The 16,084-nt window shown below is 39.1% G+C and overlaps 1 protein-coding gene across 2 annotated transcripts; it reads right to left on the bottom strand.

Moving 5' to 3' along the window:
- Positions 1 to 5,568: 5,568 nt before the first annotated feature.
- Positions 5,569 to 12,600, bottom strand: CYP7A1 (cytochrome P450 family 7 subfamily A member 1). Of its 2 annotated transcripts, XM_014258198.2 has the most exons (8): positions 12,478 to 12,600; positions 11,994 to 12,138; positions 10,697 to 10,937; positions 10,142 to 10,345; positions 9,738 to 10,060; positions 8,287 to 8,417; positions 7,164 to 7,339; positions 5,569 to 6,545 (listed from the first exon to the last, which is right to left on the bottom strand). In XM_014258198.2, exons 2-8 carry the CDS (start codon positions 12,071 to 12,073, stop codon positions 6,249 to 6,251), a joined length of 1,452 nt encoding a protein of 483 aa, XP_014113673.2. In that variant the 5' UTR covers positions 12,074 to 12,138; positions 12,478 to 12,600; the 3' UTR covers positions 5,569 to 6,248. The 2 variants fall into 2 exon arrangements, with proteins under 2 accessions (XP_014113673.2, XP_005517194.2); XM_005517137.3 differs by having other exon boundaries at positions 9,738 to 10,345.
- Between the last annotated feature and the right edge of the window lie 3,484 nt (positions 12,601 to 16,084).

Below are 16,084 nucleotides of genomic sequence, written 5' to 3'. Positions count from 1 at the left end.
GGCTATGGCTTCTGCAAATTCACAGGATTAGTAAATCAAGAGATTTCAGGGACAGTCCTCTGACTGTGATCTCTTTACAGACACAGGAGAATCTCTTCTAAGTCCAGACATAGAACTTCAATGGACAGCAGTTGTTTTGGTCTTTTTAGCAAAGCTTTCTGTGTCTAAATAATACATGTAAGAAGCTAATGTACCAAGAGTATGAGGCACAGTGAACATAACTCATTTAATTGCATCATTAATGGCTATCCCTGTTGTTTTTAACATTAGCTTTTAATTCTTATAAGGATATTATTCCTTGTTCCAAGTTCTTACAGTGAGAAAATAAAATAGCTATGAAATTGTCAGCTTGATGCAGAGGATGTATTTTCAGAAAGTTCCTGCTTAATTATTTGCCTTTACAAGGTTTCTCTTTCTTGGGCAGAGCAGTTGAGCTGAAATGTTGCATAAAGCAGAGAAGTCTTTCCCTCAGCCTAAGGAGCGACTATCATTAAAGAAGAGCAGAGCTGGGGTCACTGCAGGTCATCAAGACCCAGTTCCCCTCTCGCCAGCAGATGTAACCCTTTGGCCAATGTTCCTCACCCTGTGCTTCAAACCAGACATGAAAGATCACGGCAAGGGGGGAACACAGCTTTTTTGCAGGCACAAAGTATTCCTATCTTTCTCCAGTTCCCTTTCAGTATCTGTCTTACCTTTAGAGTCCAAGTGTCCATATGGAAGACAGGCTGAGAAGAGATGGGGTCTGGCACTTTTCTCTCTGCAAACCCAGTTAGAGGCGAGTCTGGCCCCAGCACAGCAGGCAGAGGTACAGGCACATCCTGGGGGTGACAGCGGGGACTCCCACCCCCATGCTCCCACCAGCCAGCACTCTGCACAGCATGCTTACCTGCAGCCAACACCAGGAGGGAGGCTTCTCAAAGCCCTCCAGAACCCAACACAAAAACAGCTGTTTTTTTGAAACCTGCTGAGCACCTCTGAGAGCAAGGCTATTCCTTAGGAGCCTTGCACGAATTCCAACCATTCCAAGGAAGCTCTGCTTGTTCTTGCCCTGGGTAAAGGGGAGCTCATTCCATACCTAGAGTGAAGTGACTTCTAGCTTGACTTCTCTCAGCCTATGGTATTTAATGTTCTTCCTGTGGCTGTTTTTATGTCTCAAGCCTGCAATTACTGGGGGCCTTTTTAAATCCTTTTCCAATCAACTGTTATACTAATGTTACGGAGAAGTAATTGCATGTCCAGTTGCACTGAAGTGATCTCAAAACAAGAGAGATTCAGTCAGCCAAGGTGTTTTAATCTTTCAAAATTTCTATGGGATCCTGCTATCTGATGAGACAAATTTTAGAAATTACTGTTATGTTTAAAAAGATAATTGGAGCTCACAGGACCTTATTTATAGGTGAATTAAATAAAATTAACTTTTCATTTGAAAAATCTATGGCTCTTTAGTGAATTGTTCTGAAGTGACCTCTCTCTCCCTTCATGACTCATGGGTCACTGAAGATCATTTGATTTGAAATGTGTCCCACAGAGTTGTCTGTCTTGGCAGAAAACAAAGTCAACAAGAGTTAGCAAGCTGGGTGTTTACTCTGATAGCACTACATTTAATAGTATGTAACCTTTTTATTATTTAATTCTAAGGTTACTAGGAGGCAATGACTGCTTTTACCACCAAATCCCCTGCATGCAGCTGGACATAATTATGATCAAGCCTCCTCTTTATGTTCTCTAACTGTGTTGACCTGGTGGTGTAAATAGAGGAAATAATAGAACCATAGAATCATAGAATACTTTGGGTTGGAAGGGATAATTACAGGTCATCTTGTACAATCCCCTGCAATGAGTAGGAGCATCAAAAATGTTTTGGTCCTATCTTCAGCCTGTTGACATCCAGATGTAACACTGTGCAGTTCATAAATGGCAAATACCTATTTATTCTGCCACAGCTATCTGTTTGGACCAAGATGACAAACAACTTGAAGCATGCTATCATCAGCTAAACAAAAGTTATCTCTAAAATTAATTTCATGCTTTCAGAACAATTATCCCATGGTTTTTCCTCTTTTTGCTTCCCCTTTATTTCACCAGAACCTTGCATAAGAGGTCTCATAATATAAATACCAATTTATCCTGATATTCCTGCAGTAAGGTACAAAAACAATTGAAGTAAGGCTTGAAAATCTGTGATCAAAACCACTATTGACATGTTGAAGAGTGGCTGCCTGAACTTAGTGGCAGCTCTGTTAGAACAGCTGTGGCCAGCATGATTTCAGAATTGTAAAACTGTCTTGTTTTCTGACAAGTTGTCTTGTTCGATTGATAAAGTCACCATGTCACTTCGAAGATCTCCATGATCAGTAAAGATTTCTTGTAGCCTGAAAAAACTGTAGAACATTTTCCCTGCCTAGGTTCCATTTGCTCAGCCAAAATGCCTCCTTCTGCCAGATTTTGAGCCACATGGTGTCACTCAGCCGGCTGTGCCTTGCTCCCAATCCCCAAATCACTGTTCAGAGGCATCTGACTAGCCCAATGCCCAGCTCATCTGGGTCCAAGAAAATCTGAACATTTAAGCTCCCTGGTGTGCCTAAATTATGTTACATTAAGTGTTCCTCAAGAGTTATCCCCCACTCTTACTCACCCTTTACAGGACAACCACAAGCTTGGAGTTGTCCCCTGGGGGTGTGGGGGATACTGAACTCACCAACCTCCACTTCCTTGGGGACTGCAATCCCAAATTGAAATTTAATCTCCTCTCAACCAAGAGAGCACTTTGGCTGTAAGGGAGTTGTGAAAATCATCCCGTTGAGTCTGTTACTTTTAATTTTTTTGGAGAAAACATGCTACAGTTTCCCTGAGAAAAATGCCTGAGCTATCCTAATGATTAGGGTGCCCACCTAGGGGCTGAGATCGTTGCTCCTCTTCTGCCCATACCTCCTCATACATTTTAAATCGTAAATATATAATGTGAAATACTCACAGAAGAGGCTGCCTGCTTCCTACCAGCCTGGATCTGCCCAATATATTTCTAATTGCTCTTATGGTTTTAGTATTATTTTTCTTTGTTCTCCTGTTTTAATAGAAGTCCTCTTTTTTGGACAGGCAGCAGAAAGAATTGCCCTGATATAACCTTGTGGTGTTTGTGACCCTGGCAAGGCAGATGAGTATTGATTGCTGAAGTATTTGATTACATTAGCTGAGGCATAGTGCCACAGACTTTGTACCTTCTTTTCTCTCCTCACTTGCATCTGTGTAACCCCAGTAATAGGGATAGAATAACAGGGGTACCTGAGGTTAGAAAATTAGCAGCTGCAGCAGTAAATCAAAATACTTGTAATATAGCCCAATATATATATATATATATATATATATATATATATATATATATATATATATTTCCAAAGTGGAAGCATACTTAGGGGCTTACACTGGGTCTTTTCATCTGCATAACATGAGGTCAATATGAAAGAGAAGAGTCCCTTGTAAACATGCTTTATCATCCTCAGGCTGCAGGAGTCCAGAGCTGAGCAGAAAGGGCTGGTTGCCTCTGTTCTACACACTGCATATCAATCCACAGGTTATGTGCTCCAGCCATCCATGGAGAGCTGCTACCCCAGCAAGAGAGGACTGGCAGCAGGCAGAGTGGTGAGGACTGCAGGAGTTTGGGCAGGAGCACTTGAGCCAGCCTTGCAGGGCCCTGTCCAGCAACAGCGCTGGTTTCCACCAGTTTATGGTGATTCTGCACTTATGTCAGTATCTTCTCCACAGTGTTCAGAACTGGACTTTAATCTGTGGGGTGAATCCTCTAATGCTTTTACCTTCCCCTGAGTCCTCTATTGTTGGTATTCCTTGGTGTGTGAGCCAGCTCAGGCATGACACAGGAACAACTGCAACACCATGAATAAAGTGGAGAGAAAATTTGGTTTTGTTGAAACCAAAGCACAAGTTTTCTAGCTTTTACCCTTCTGATTCTCTCCCTGATCCTACTACTCGGGGAATGAATGACTGGCTGTTTGGTGTTTGGTTGCTGGGGGGGTATAAATCATGATGCCAGTGGGGGGATTCCCAAAGGATCAACACAGGTGTTGTTCAGCACATGAAGCTAAACAATGACTGGTATTATGTAGGTGGTTTTTGACACTCCAGCTTGCAAGCCATTTGACCATGTCCACAATCTTCCTAGCCAATCTTCCATTATCCTCCCACACTTGTGAAGCTGAAAGTTGGATCAGCTGGAAGAACTACTGAACACTTGTTTCTCATAGACCAAAGGAATTGACAAAAATCCCATTAAATCACAGCCAGAGAAGTGTGGAGCAGTCAGTTTGAAGGAGACAGTGGGATGTAAAAGAGGCTTAAATTATGAAGGAACCTAGAATTAGTTTAGCAGTTGTCTTATCTTTTTTCTGCTGTTGCAATTCCGTGTTGAATTCCTTTTCGTCAAGAAAGTGTATTTTGCTTAAAACATTGCATAGCCTTGCTGCCCTCAAAAACTGCTGTTTCAAGCAGGATTTATTTAAGAAAGAAGGAGCATGTACTCTGATGATAATAACGTGCCAGGGCACATGTCAGGCTTGCATTCACTCTCCAAATTAGCTTACATTGAATATGCTCTAATTTATGTAAGTCATACAAAATATAATTGACAAAGATGTGAAAACAAGCTGTGCTGGATACTACCCTTACCAAGAGAACCAAACTAATAATTCAACCCCCCTTGCATTATACATAATTGTTTAATATTATACATGGTGCAACAAATCAGTGTTCTCTGTTCTCCTTTGAAAATGCAAAAAGATTAAATAAAACTACAAAGACAACACACAGGTAATAAATGTGTGTTGCACGCAAAATGGTGTTATGCACATTCTGCATAATCTCTTTATTAACCTTTTAATATTTAGCACAGTGGATAGTGAGAAGAAAAAAGAATAGATAATTTAAAGTAATTCTAAAACTCAATCAAAAATTCCTTATTTAGGAAGAGTTCTATCAGCTAGTCTGGATATCTTGCCAGAATGTGAAATTTGAAAATATCAAATAGTTCTGTATCTCATCTTCTCTCACAAGACTTACTTTTATGTTAAGGACAAAAGGTCAGACCATAAGTCCTTGGGAAAAAAAAAAACAGGATAAAAACAGTGTTTTAAGTCTATTTGTTCTTTTCATCAGGAAATGATAAGAAAGCTCTCTCTTTCAGCCCAAAGAAATTTCATTCAAAAATGGACTTTTTTGACATACATACATACATCTGTCATTTGCAGCAGAAAAGGAAAGGGATGATAGAGAGAACCAAATTGTATTAACCTTGAAATGATTGCTCTTATGAACATGCCACCACTGAAAATTAAACGTGTGGGCATCCTTTATTGGAATTAGACTTAAGGAGGCTTAATGGAAATATGGAGTTTAGGCAATGGGGCTAAATGCAGCCAGAATCACTGGTTTATATTTATTTATCTCTATATTTGTGTTTGAGCTGGCTAGTTTAAAACTGGTTTGGATGGCTTTGATTGAGTGCATAAACCTTTGATAGTGTTAAGATGTTAAAACAAGAAACAGTCTAGAGATGCATTTGGTTCAGCCAATATAATTTATTTGAACACAGTTAGCACTTTTTAAAAATAAGTATCTTACAAAGAATATAATACAAGTTTTGTGGTTTCACTTGAACGTGAACATTTCTGTAGGTATTTTTCAAGTCTTCTAGTTTTTCATAAAACCATAAATGTAATTCCCCAACACTATTCCCTCCCCACTGTGAATTTGCCTTTATACAACAAAAACTTTATTTCACCTGTGAGGAGACTGTCCCCCCCAACATTCCAATTATAGAAAAGAATTTATTTTAACTGTAGTACAATTTTGAAATTCTTATAAATTAGCTCATGAAATTCTACTTGTGGGAAAGTATTTGCTGGCAGACAAAAAAAATAAAATGGCTGCTGTACACACACAGTTGAAAATCTTAACTTGCTTTTCAAAATAGTTGGTAAAAAGGGAGATATTTGCATAAAAAGAGAACATTAAACTCACTGCACACTGTATCACACTGGTGCATATTTTTCATTAAAATGGTGAATTAGCATCTTCATATAGATTTTCTCCCAAGACTTGAAGCATTTCATTTGCATATATACATAAAATGTATATAAAGTATATGCTATACAGTGTATTTAGTACTGTTAGTATATACAATGTATTTATGTACTACTAGTACATAGTGTATATGCATAATACAAAATATATATTCATCAGCATTTCAGCCTGTACCTGAAATCAATGTCATTGGATGGCTGCAAAATACCCAGTCCTGCACGGGATTGATCTAGAGAGGGACACTTCACACTACTGTCCACAAGTTCTATCTCAAAATATGAAAAAATCAGAGCCAAAAATTGTTTAATCTCATGGACAGCAAATAACCTGCCCGGGCACTTTGCTATGCCTGTCCCAAAAGGCATGTAGTAATACTTCAGCTTCCGACCATTCCGGTAGAAGTTGGTCTTCTCCTCTCCCTTCTCGTTCAGAAAGCGATCGTATTTGAAGGTCTGCAGTTAAACACACAAGAGAGTTCCTTGATATTTGAATACCTCCAAAAACCAGAAAAAGCTGCTAAGACACACAGTGCAGGCTGGGAAAGAGACGTCTGCAGCAATAAATATCATACAGTACCACCAGCCCCCACAGTGCTGTTTTAGAAAGAGTAACCTCAGAGAAACTCTGTTAGGTGGGACAGGATCCCAGGCTCCTTGCTGATAACTCTCCTTTTCTTTCCTGACCTCTAAAAATAAGCGTTGTATCCTGCATTCTTGTTCATGCAGCAGAAGAAGAACTGAAAGAACTCTAATTCTGTGCCTTTGGGAAATTATTATCCTTATTCTTCTTCACCTCACAATTGTGGTCTTCCCTCACTGAGAAGGGCAGTAAGTAGAAGGCCTGGGGCTGGTAGCACACCTTTTGGTTACACCAAAACCTGTTTTACAGATAGTGCTTGTACTGCCTTTATTCTTTTTCTTTCCTATTATGAAATCTTCAGGTGTAAGAATGGACAGTCCGGGGCACAACAGAAAACCAGCCACGGGGCACCCCAATAAATGCTTTATCTGAAGGCCTGTTAACTTCTGCCAGACTACCAGCTTCAAGGCAATTTGAGAAAAAATACTTACCAAGGGATCAGAATAGATTTCTGGATCGAAATGCAGCAGCTGAGGGTAAAGAGCTACAACATCGTCTTTGCGAATGTTGTAAAAATCATTCTCTAAGTGCAAAGAGAAATCCTCCTTGGCCACTCGGAAAGTCATGGATGCACTCGAGAGCCTCATCGCCTCCTTGATGATGCTGTCTGTTGGGAGAGGACAAGGAATGATTGCCATGGAAACAGTGTATTCACATACTGGGGGCAGGTCATGGATATTGAACTATTTCAGAGCCACTATCAAACCCTGAATTTATTAGAAGAAATATTTTAATATTAACTTTCTAAATGCTGAAGAAAGTATCTTTCTCATTTCCTTCTAGCATTTCTATCCCTTCTGCAGATATCACTGAGAACCTAATCTGCTTTCCCCATGAAAATTGCTTATAGTTGATGAAACAGAATGTTCAAAAGTGAGACATATTTTCACACTGAGATAAAGACCAGTGAAAACTGAAAACATAACAATAAAAAGAAACAGCAGTGAGCAGAATTTTCTGAAGTTCTAAGATGTCCTGTAGAGAAACTCATACTCAGAAAAAAAGTAACATGGGAATATTTGTTTTAATATTAGCTGACTTTTTTTAAAACTAACAGTAGTTATAAGGCAATGTTATCAAAACTCTCTGTAACTTCTGAAAAACGTGCTTATAATTTGAAAAAAATTATAAGAAAACACAAGTAATGGTATTAGAAAACATTGCTTCACATAATAAGAATAGGGATTTAAGTTTTGGCAACTTTTATTTATTAACTTTTATCCCTTTTATTTGATTTAAAGACATAACCAAACAAAATATTGTTCAGAATTATACATGTGTCTATATTATGTAGTAGTGTAGGATTATTGAGACGTGCCATTACCCATGAAAAAGTGCTGTTCATGTGAATTTTGATACTCTCAGTACCACCTGGGATATTAGGAAGCCCGGTTCTGTTGGCTATTGCTAAGGAACATACAGTTTCCTGTTCTACTGTTTCTTCGCTAATTCCATAGGAATTCCATAGCAAACATTTATAAGGTAATAAATAGAAGACCATGGAAATTGTAGTGTGATTTCTGCATAAAATAATCCTGCACAAAATAGTCATACCTAGTATTGGCATATTATCCAGCTGTTTTCGGTTCAAGGAAATATATTTGCCATCTAAGCTGATACTCTCTTCGGCACTTTCCAAAACACTTTGCACTTCTTTGGTAGCAGCTCTCATTGCTTCTGGACTCCTAAGATCAAAAGAGCAAGGATATAACATAATTTTAAATAAAAAAAAATCTTCTAAGAAAGGATTTTGCTATTAACTTTCTTCCTGACTAAAATTTATTTTTTTGGCTGACTAGCACAACCTTCTAAAACGAAAATGTTGCAGCAAAATGCTGCAGTTCCACTTCTTCATGTCTTGGCAAAGGTATGACAACTTCAAAGGAAAAAAAAAAAGAAAGGAACAGCAAGGATTTGATTTTGTCTGCAATGACAAGTGGGACAGAACTGATGTGCATAATTCAGGTAATAAACAGTGTTGTCACTAAAAAGCAATGCCAAGAATAAGAAAAAAGCCAGCCAGTTGTAGATTAGGAAATAGCCCCACTGCAGGTAGGGAGTTTAGGAACAGGATTATAGATCAGTTTCATAACATCATTTATTTTGGCTGGTGTGACAATATTCTGTTTACCTGAAAAGAATCTTTCTAATACTAGGAGCCCACATAGTACTCTGCAACATATTCTTTCAGACATGGAACATATGACCTATGGTGAAATATACAGACACAATAAAAAAGGGTGCAGTAGTGTCTTGATGAAGGCACAATCATAAGGTGTTAAAAGACTCCAAGTCCAGAAAATCTAAAACAAATGCATTCTTGGAGCAAGAAGTACTAAATAACATCAAAAATGAGCATTGGCAAGTAGATATGCTAAGTAAAAGCATTAGGAATTTAGACACATATTTCAGAGTTAGTTATGCTGAAGAAGGTAATCCACAAAGGCCCACTCTAAAATCCATATTTGATAGTATTATCTGATCTCTGTATTTGTTTCATGAGTAACAAGCTCAGCAGATGCAAGCTACAGTGGAGCTTCAGTGGGATCTATCAACATATGAATTATTTTCTATTAACTATCTGTGAAAATAATAATGAAGTTAAGCCTCATTTTACCTGCTCTAGTGAGATGGTCTAAAAATGTCTAGTTACATTTGTGGCCTTTAATGCAATTAATGTTTTGACTGCAACTTGCACTTTTAATGTCATATCATATAGATTTACTCCAAAGCTTGCTTGACAAAGTGTAGCATTGCCCTGGAGTGCTGTTTCTTAACAAAAAAAAAAAGCTTCTAAAGAATTGCTCTGTGCTACCACTACTTGTTCTCAAATGGGTGAAGGACTTTTCTGTGGAAGTCCAGAACAGCACAGCACTTCTGTTGCAAGTAGTAAGTTTTTTATCACTGATGAGGTACCAAGCAGTGGAACTGGCCTGTACTAATGAATTGGTTTCTGAAGGATAAACATTTTTTCTTGTTTGGGAGCAAGAAGCATTAAGACTTACTTAAGAAGATAGAACAAGGTCCAAAAAGTGGCAGGAATGGTGTTTGCTTGAGAGGCCCAGAGCACTGCCACGTGGGTCTTTGCTTTTTCCATGTCATCGAAGGTTGACAGGGTGTCATTCAGGAACATGCGGAGGGTGACAAGCTCAGAGAGGTTGTCCCTTTTCAGGAGGTTCTTGTGCAGGAGTGCCTCTCCCAGCTTCTCACGAGCGCTGTGGGCACTCTTGAAGAGGTGGATGGGCAGCCCTGCCACGAGGGCTGGGAAAATCTTATCGAATTCCTTGAAGTTTTCAAGGGCATTTAGGATATGAGCTCTCTCAGTTTCCTGCTTTGATGATAGGTTTTTGTCATTATTTGAATTAAACTCTTTACCAAAAAGTGTTAAAAAGCCAGACTCGAACATCACCTGGCAACAGAATGTATAAAGTCCTTCTGTCACCCAGGTATTAGGCTTAGGTGCTCTTGACTGCAGCATGACATACTGTAGGTTTTCCATCATTGCTTCAATGAGGGCATCAAGGGCATTGCCTTGAAGGGTTCTAATGAAAGTCTGATGAAAATTCTCAGTGGTGTTCCCCTCTGCTGGGTCAATGCTACCATGCCCAAAAGCCTGTCACAAAAAAAAATTGTATGCATGATAAGTAAGACCTGTCATTACCTTGATGATAAAGCCTAACAGAAACAAAAGCCAAAGTATAACTTCATAGCTTACTAGACGGAATGAAAATAATGTAATATAATAATGTACTGTCTTAGAATAATGTATAGTCTTAGAACAATCCAAATCACTGCAAATTTCTTTTCCATTTAGGAAGAGGGAAAAAAAGACCATGATATTTTAAACCAGTAAAAGTGCAGAAATGTGAAACTAATCCTCCTTCAAAGTCATAGTTATGTTTACAGCGATAAACTAGGTATGTCAGCAGATACTTTGCATGTTAGATATTAAAACCAGCAGTACCTTGGCAGAAGTAGCAAAATGGAACTTTTTCCAGTCCAAGTGTTTTCCCTGGCGCATCAATGCATGATATGAAAAAGGGTCAGTGAGGAAATGAATGTATTTCCCTGCTACGTGGCAAGTGAAGATGTGGCCATGCTTCTTCTGCTTTTCTTTGAGAAATTCAAGGGGGTTGGCACCAAACTTCAGGGCACAGCCTAAGTACGGAAGGAACCCATTTTCAAGTGGTGGCTCACCTTGCCGCCTACAAAACACAAACAAAAGCTCAGTCTAAAATTATGTATAAAGATCTCTTCTCCAGGATTATCAGGTATGTAAAATACTGATGTCAGGCTTTGTGCAATGTGAAAAAAAAAAAAAAAAGAAGAATGAAACCACAAATAGGTAGTTTATTTACAAATAATTTTCTCCCCTTTAAGGGCTAAGCTATGTAAGAAAGAACATAGCAAAAAAACTTTTTAGTATAGGAAGGTTGTTATTATTGGCATATCCCATTAATGGACCAGATCTTTCTAAAAATATGGGAATTTTGCTATTATCCTCAGTAAGCATAAGACCTAGTCTTTCAGACAAAGTGTCATCAAGCACATGCTTTAAATTAAGCAGATACTTAAAGTGAAGCATGTGTTTAAATTATTTTCTTTTTTGAGTAGAAACAGTTTTCCTGTATAAGGACATCATGACTGTTGAAGTAACTTTCATATAATATTTCAGCATTTACAGTAAATGAAGTTAATTATTTTCACCTTATTTTATTAAACTTCTTAGAATAAACAAGAAAATGACTGCTGAAATTAAAAAAATAAGAAGAGTTAAGCAAAATACTCCTTATGTGAATGTTTTTAAGTAATATACATGGTATATTATATACAAAAATATTACCTGTATTAAATTGTGTTACTAGATAAAATATAAAAATGTTTTTAAGTAGGTATTAAACTATAATTACATATAAGTAGGTATTCACTATGATTACAATACAGGTGAAATTACAGCCCAGAACTTTAGTAAATCAGAGCATACATATTCATATTTTAATTACCTTGCTTATGCAGAGATTTGTATCTACAGCTACCTCTAGGCATCACTACACTATTATTGCAAATTTCATACATAAAAATTGGAATATAAATTGGAATATATGATTGGAATATACATCTCTCAAAAGACTAAACTACAGCATTGTCTATGCTATCCTGTACATGTCTGACATGTACAGTACTTTTAGTGATGTACACAGGATATTTGACACAAATAAAGGCCAGGTACACTGAGATGTTTTTACAAAAAGAGTCCTTACCTTCTCCTCCTCCCCAGAAGAAACCAAGACACACAACAAAGTATAACTGCTGCTCCCAAGATCCAGGATGTCAGGAACATTTCTGGTAATGCCCAAAACCTTCCAAGTGGAAAATGGGTAACTACCAGGATGGCAGGAGAGGTGACTGAGAATGAAAGAGAAGACAGGTCATAATTTATATGCAGTGGGTACACCACTGTATCTAATGGCACTGAGTCAACCTAGCAAGCTATTGATTAACCATTTCTGGAGAGAGCTTGTTCCCTCTGCTCTGTCACCTTTCTGCAGAGAGCTTTGATGGATTGATGCAGACAGTTGCAGATCTGGCCTTGAGCTAATGTCACGTAGCAGTAGCAGTTCCAAAGTAACCAAATAGTAATAGTTGATAATTTGAAGGTTAGCCAGGTGTATTTTGATTAATCCTGCAGATTTACCAATTGCAGTTTATAGTTCAAGTTTAGCAATATATGAAATGGTTACTGACCGGTGTCCAGGAGTTTCAGACTGTGCTAACTGGTGGCTGCAGCCCGTGCTGCCCTTCAGCTGCCAGCCTGTTCCCCCTCCTTCTCCTTGCGGACTGTCCTGGCTCTGGTGTGCCACTGCAAGAGGGAACGGCGGGGTTCAGCAGTTGGGCAAAGGGATGGCTGCGGAGGTGGACTTACTTCCTCTAACAACATTTGTCTGGAAGAAAGGGAAAAAAATGCTCTTTCACAGAATCATCGAATGAATCATAGAAGAAAACGAAAGTAGATCTAGACAATCACACTGGTTTGGGATTTTTTTCGTTGTCCTTGGACCACCTTTTATTTTCTCACTAAATCTTTTCTCCTTTCTGTTGTTGACTTATGAGAATTCAAACTTTGGCTTGCTCCTTGACCTGGCATCAAGCCATCAAGGAGGCAGCACAGGTGTAGTGATGTTTCATTAGTCATCCAAGGCCTAATATGTTTTTAAGAGAGAAACTGAAGGGTTTTTCAGACTCACTTTTGTACCAGTTTTTGTTGGTGTCCCTACAGCTGTGTGATAAAGATTTTGGAAATAAGATCTTGCTGTTGCAATTGAACACTACACTGAAGGCACTGACATGCCAATCTGGCAGGTGAAAATATTGTCCTGGCTTCAAACCAAGACAGGCAGTGAGGCTTGGGGTAGCTGTGCACATGCCATTACATTTGAGCCAATTTTTAAGTTACTATACCGGAGAAATAAACCTTATTTATTTCACATATCAAGCATCAAGGTTTGCCCTCAATTAATCTAAAAATCACTTATTTTGTGTGTCAGCTCCAGTCTTCTATCCCATTTTCATTTCAGCACAGGTGTTTCAATTATTTTCGTATATAAACTTCTTTTTCATCAGCTGAATTTAATTTGCTATTACATAATTGCTTTATAAAAACCTTGTTTTCCCATTTCCTGCTTGTTGAAATATTGAAAAATTCAGTTTTGAGTATCACCTTTGATTTTATCCTGTGACTTCTTCATCCTAAACAAGAATAATAATTTTATTATATTGGTGTCTAATTATTTTTTGCGTGTGTTGTCCAGACAACACTGAAAAAGAAAGTCAGAAGTTACTGTCAGTTTGTGTCCAACACACAGGAATAACATTTAACCAGCAACAGTTGCGTGTGTCCCCTCACCACATCTGGTGTTGTACTAGGTAGAGCTGCCAGTCACACTTGCCTTTTTCATGTGCTTTGGTTTGTTGTGCTGCAAAGTGATGATAACATCATTTATAAATGGCATCCTGCTGCCAGCAAACAGCAGCTGTAACTTCTCTCATCTTCTTTCACTCTCTGCTTTGTACATACATAATAGCTCTAAAAGTATAACCAGACATAGGCAGAGCACAGGAACTGCTTGGCAACTTACCTGAAATAATATCTTTTTCTCTCAGGAATGTCTTAAATAGGCCAACCTACAGTCCCAAAGCCAGCCTGTATTACAACAGGCTGCAGCCTGTGACTTATGTCCTTGTGATAAAGGCAAGCAGGAGTCTTGTCTGCCACAGATACTTCACCAAATTTAGCAGATGATAAGTGTGACTCTCCTTGCATTTGTATTAGTGGGCATTAGGCTTTCCTGATTTTTCAGCAGCACCAGTAGAATACCCTCTGGTGCTCTGGGTGTGGTATTTTGGTGTTCTTCAGACAAATACACTGTTTTCCACAGACACAGCTCAGGCAGTTGCCACCAGTCTGTAGAGCAGGGATTAAAAGCACCATGTGGTCCCACTGAATGACAGATGGTACATTTTCTGCAGCACTTTGTGTGTTGTGCATGAGCTTGGCTGTCTTGCCCCAGCCCAAGAGGGTGACCCACAGGGTGCAGTCAGAAAAAACATACTGACTTTGCTCTGTGAAGAAAACTCCTTGTGTAAAGGAGTAAATGGTAAGAGGAATATTAATGTGAAAAACTGACACAACTTGTGCTCAAGACTCAACTCAGGTCAGTGACATCAGGAATAAAACATGACATATATTTGAATGTATAAGCCTTTGTCGCTGCAGGTTTGAACATGGGTGTTCATCAAGAACTCAGCAATGCATCAAATAGTAGTTAGAAAATACAAAACTTTTTAAGAACAGTAGCAGGAACTTTTGGTTAAGCCCTAATGAAAACCGAGCTAGAATCAGTTCAGAAAGAGCAGCTCAAGGGCACGTGGATGCAGGGAAGAGAGCATGCTGACATTTCACCCAGTACAGTGCATTTAGCAGCCGCTTCCAGCCCAGCCTGGCTGCCCACACTAGCTGCAAGGGCAGCCGTGCCCTCTCACAAGGTCTGCTCGTGTCTTCAGGGCCAGGAATTGTGTCGAGACTGATGCTTGGTTACATTGCACCACTTTCCCCCAAAGGGCACCAATACACTTTTCACCCAGATACACCCACTGGCTGCGGGCAGAGGCTGCCAGGAGCACTCTTATCTATCACCTCTGCTCCAGCCACTGAACTAAGTTGGGCTGTGGCTTCCATGGAGCCAATACCTTCCCAAAAATCAAACAGGCCCAGCTCACTTCTGTGGTGATTCCTGAAGCCTAAGAGAAGCTTTAAGGCTTGTCTCCTCCTGCTGCTCCAAAACTGCTCACTATCTAAACCCGAGCTTCATTTCATATGCTGTAGCTATATGGCTTTCATTAGTCACAACCCACACATTGTATTTAAATTAATAGAAAACAATAGATAGACCAAACTGAGGGGAATAATTTTTTCCCAGGATTATTGATGGCTTCATAACTTGGGAGCACTGATGTGCAGAAGGGTGTGATAGATTTAGGAAAGGCTGCTGATTGCATTTGGCAGTAAATAGCAGATTTTCACACAGCTAACTCTAAAACTTGTTTATTCATGGGAAGTAAATAAGAGGTACACACTACAAAGAAAGGATTGACCTTTTTTCTCATGCATGTGTTGTGAGAAGTGGGTTATTTTCTTTCATCAACAGATGAAAAACCCTGAAACCACACAAACCAAGCATTTTGCTCAGCAGTGGGAAGGCAGCCCTGCAGTTCAAGGAACATTCGCAGGCTGACATGCTGCATACAGAAGATGCAATTGCAGCCCTGAAACACTTCTGCAGCTGTGAAATTTGTAAAAGAGATCTCAGAAAGGTGAATCAATATGAAAAGAAAGCATAAAGAAGTTGCACAGTGAAGCTGCTTGCAGTTCAGAACCTTTGCAGCCAGAAAATAGCTAATAAATAATTATATGTCACCACCTACTGGTAAACCTCCCTATGTGGCACTTGTGTGTTGTGTTCTACAGCAGCCACTGAACTCTGTGAGTCACTATTTGTTCCTTGTTCCTATACAACAAAAATAGTATTTCTTCCATGTACCTATGTATTTTTCTTTGTATTTACATCAAGTACTCACTTTAATGAAGATATGGAGACATGCTGGGTAAGATCACTGAAGTTTCTGAGGGCCAAGCTGAAAACCTGGCTTTTTTGGTATCACTGAAAATGTTAAGAAGAACAAGAAATAAGGCTTTACTCCTCACCAGCCACGAGAAGCATCTATTTTTAGAGAGGCATGATGGCTGGCAGCACACAGGATCCTGTACTGTGCGGACAGCCCAGAAACTGAAGGT

This window comes from Pseudopodoces humilis, chromosome 1, assembly GCF_049639895.1.
Source record: "Pseudopodoces humilis isolate 2021_Gansu_Grassland_sample_001 chromosome 1, ASM4963989v1, whole genome shotgun sequence".
NCBI classification, from domain to species: Eukaryota; Metazoa; Chordata; class Aves; order Passeriformes; family Paridae; genus Pseudopodoces; species Pseudopodoces humilis.
This window is presented reverse-complemented; position numbering and strand designations above follow the sequence as displayed.

Coding starts and splice junctions, on each gene's coding strand:
- CYP7A1 (XM_005517137.3), bottom strand. CDS start 12,073: ATGTTCCTGACATCCTGGATCTTGGGAGCAGCAGTTATACTTTGTTGT. Junction 10,938..11,993: donor CTTCTGGGGAGGAGGAGAAG/GTAAGGACTCTT, acceptor TGTGTTTTGTAG/GCGGCAAGGTGAGCCACCAC. Junction 10,346..10,696: donor ATTTTGCTACTTCTGCCAAG/GTACTGCTGGTT, acceptor TTTTTGTGACAG/GCTTTTGGGCATGGTAGCAT.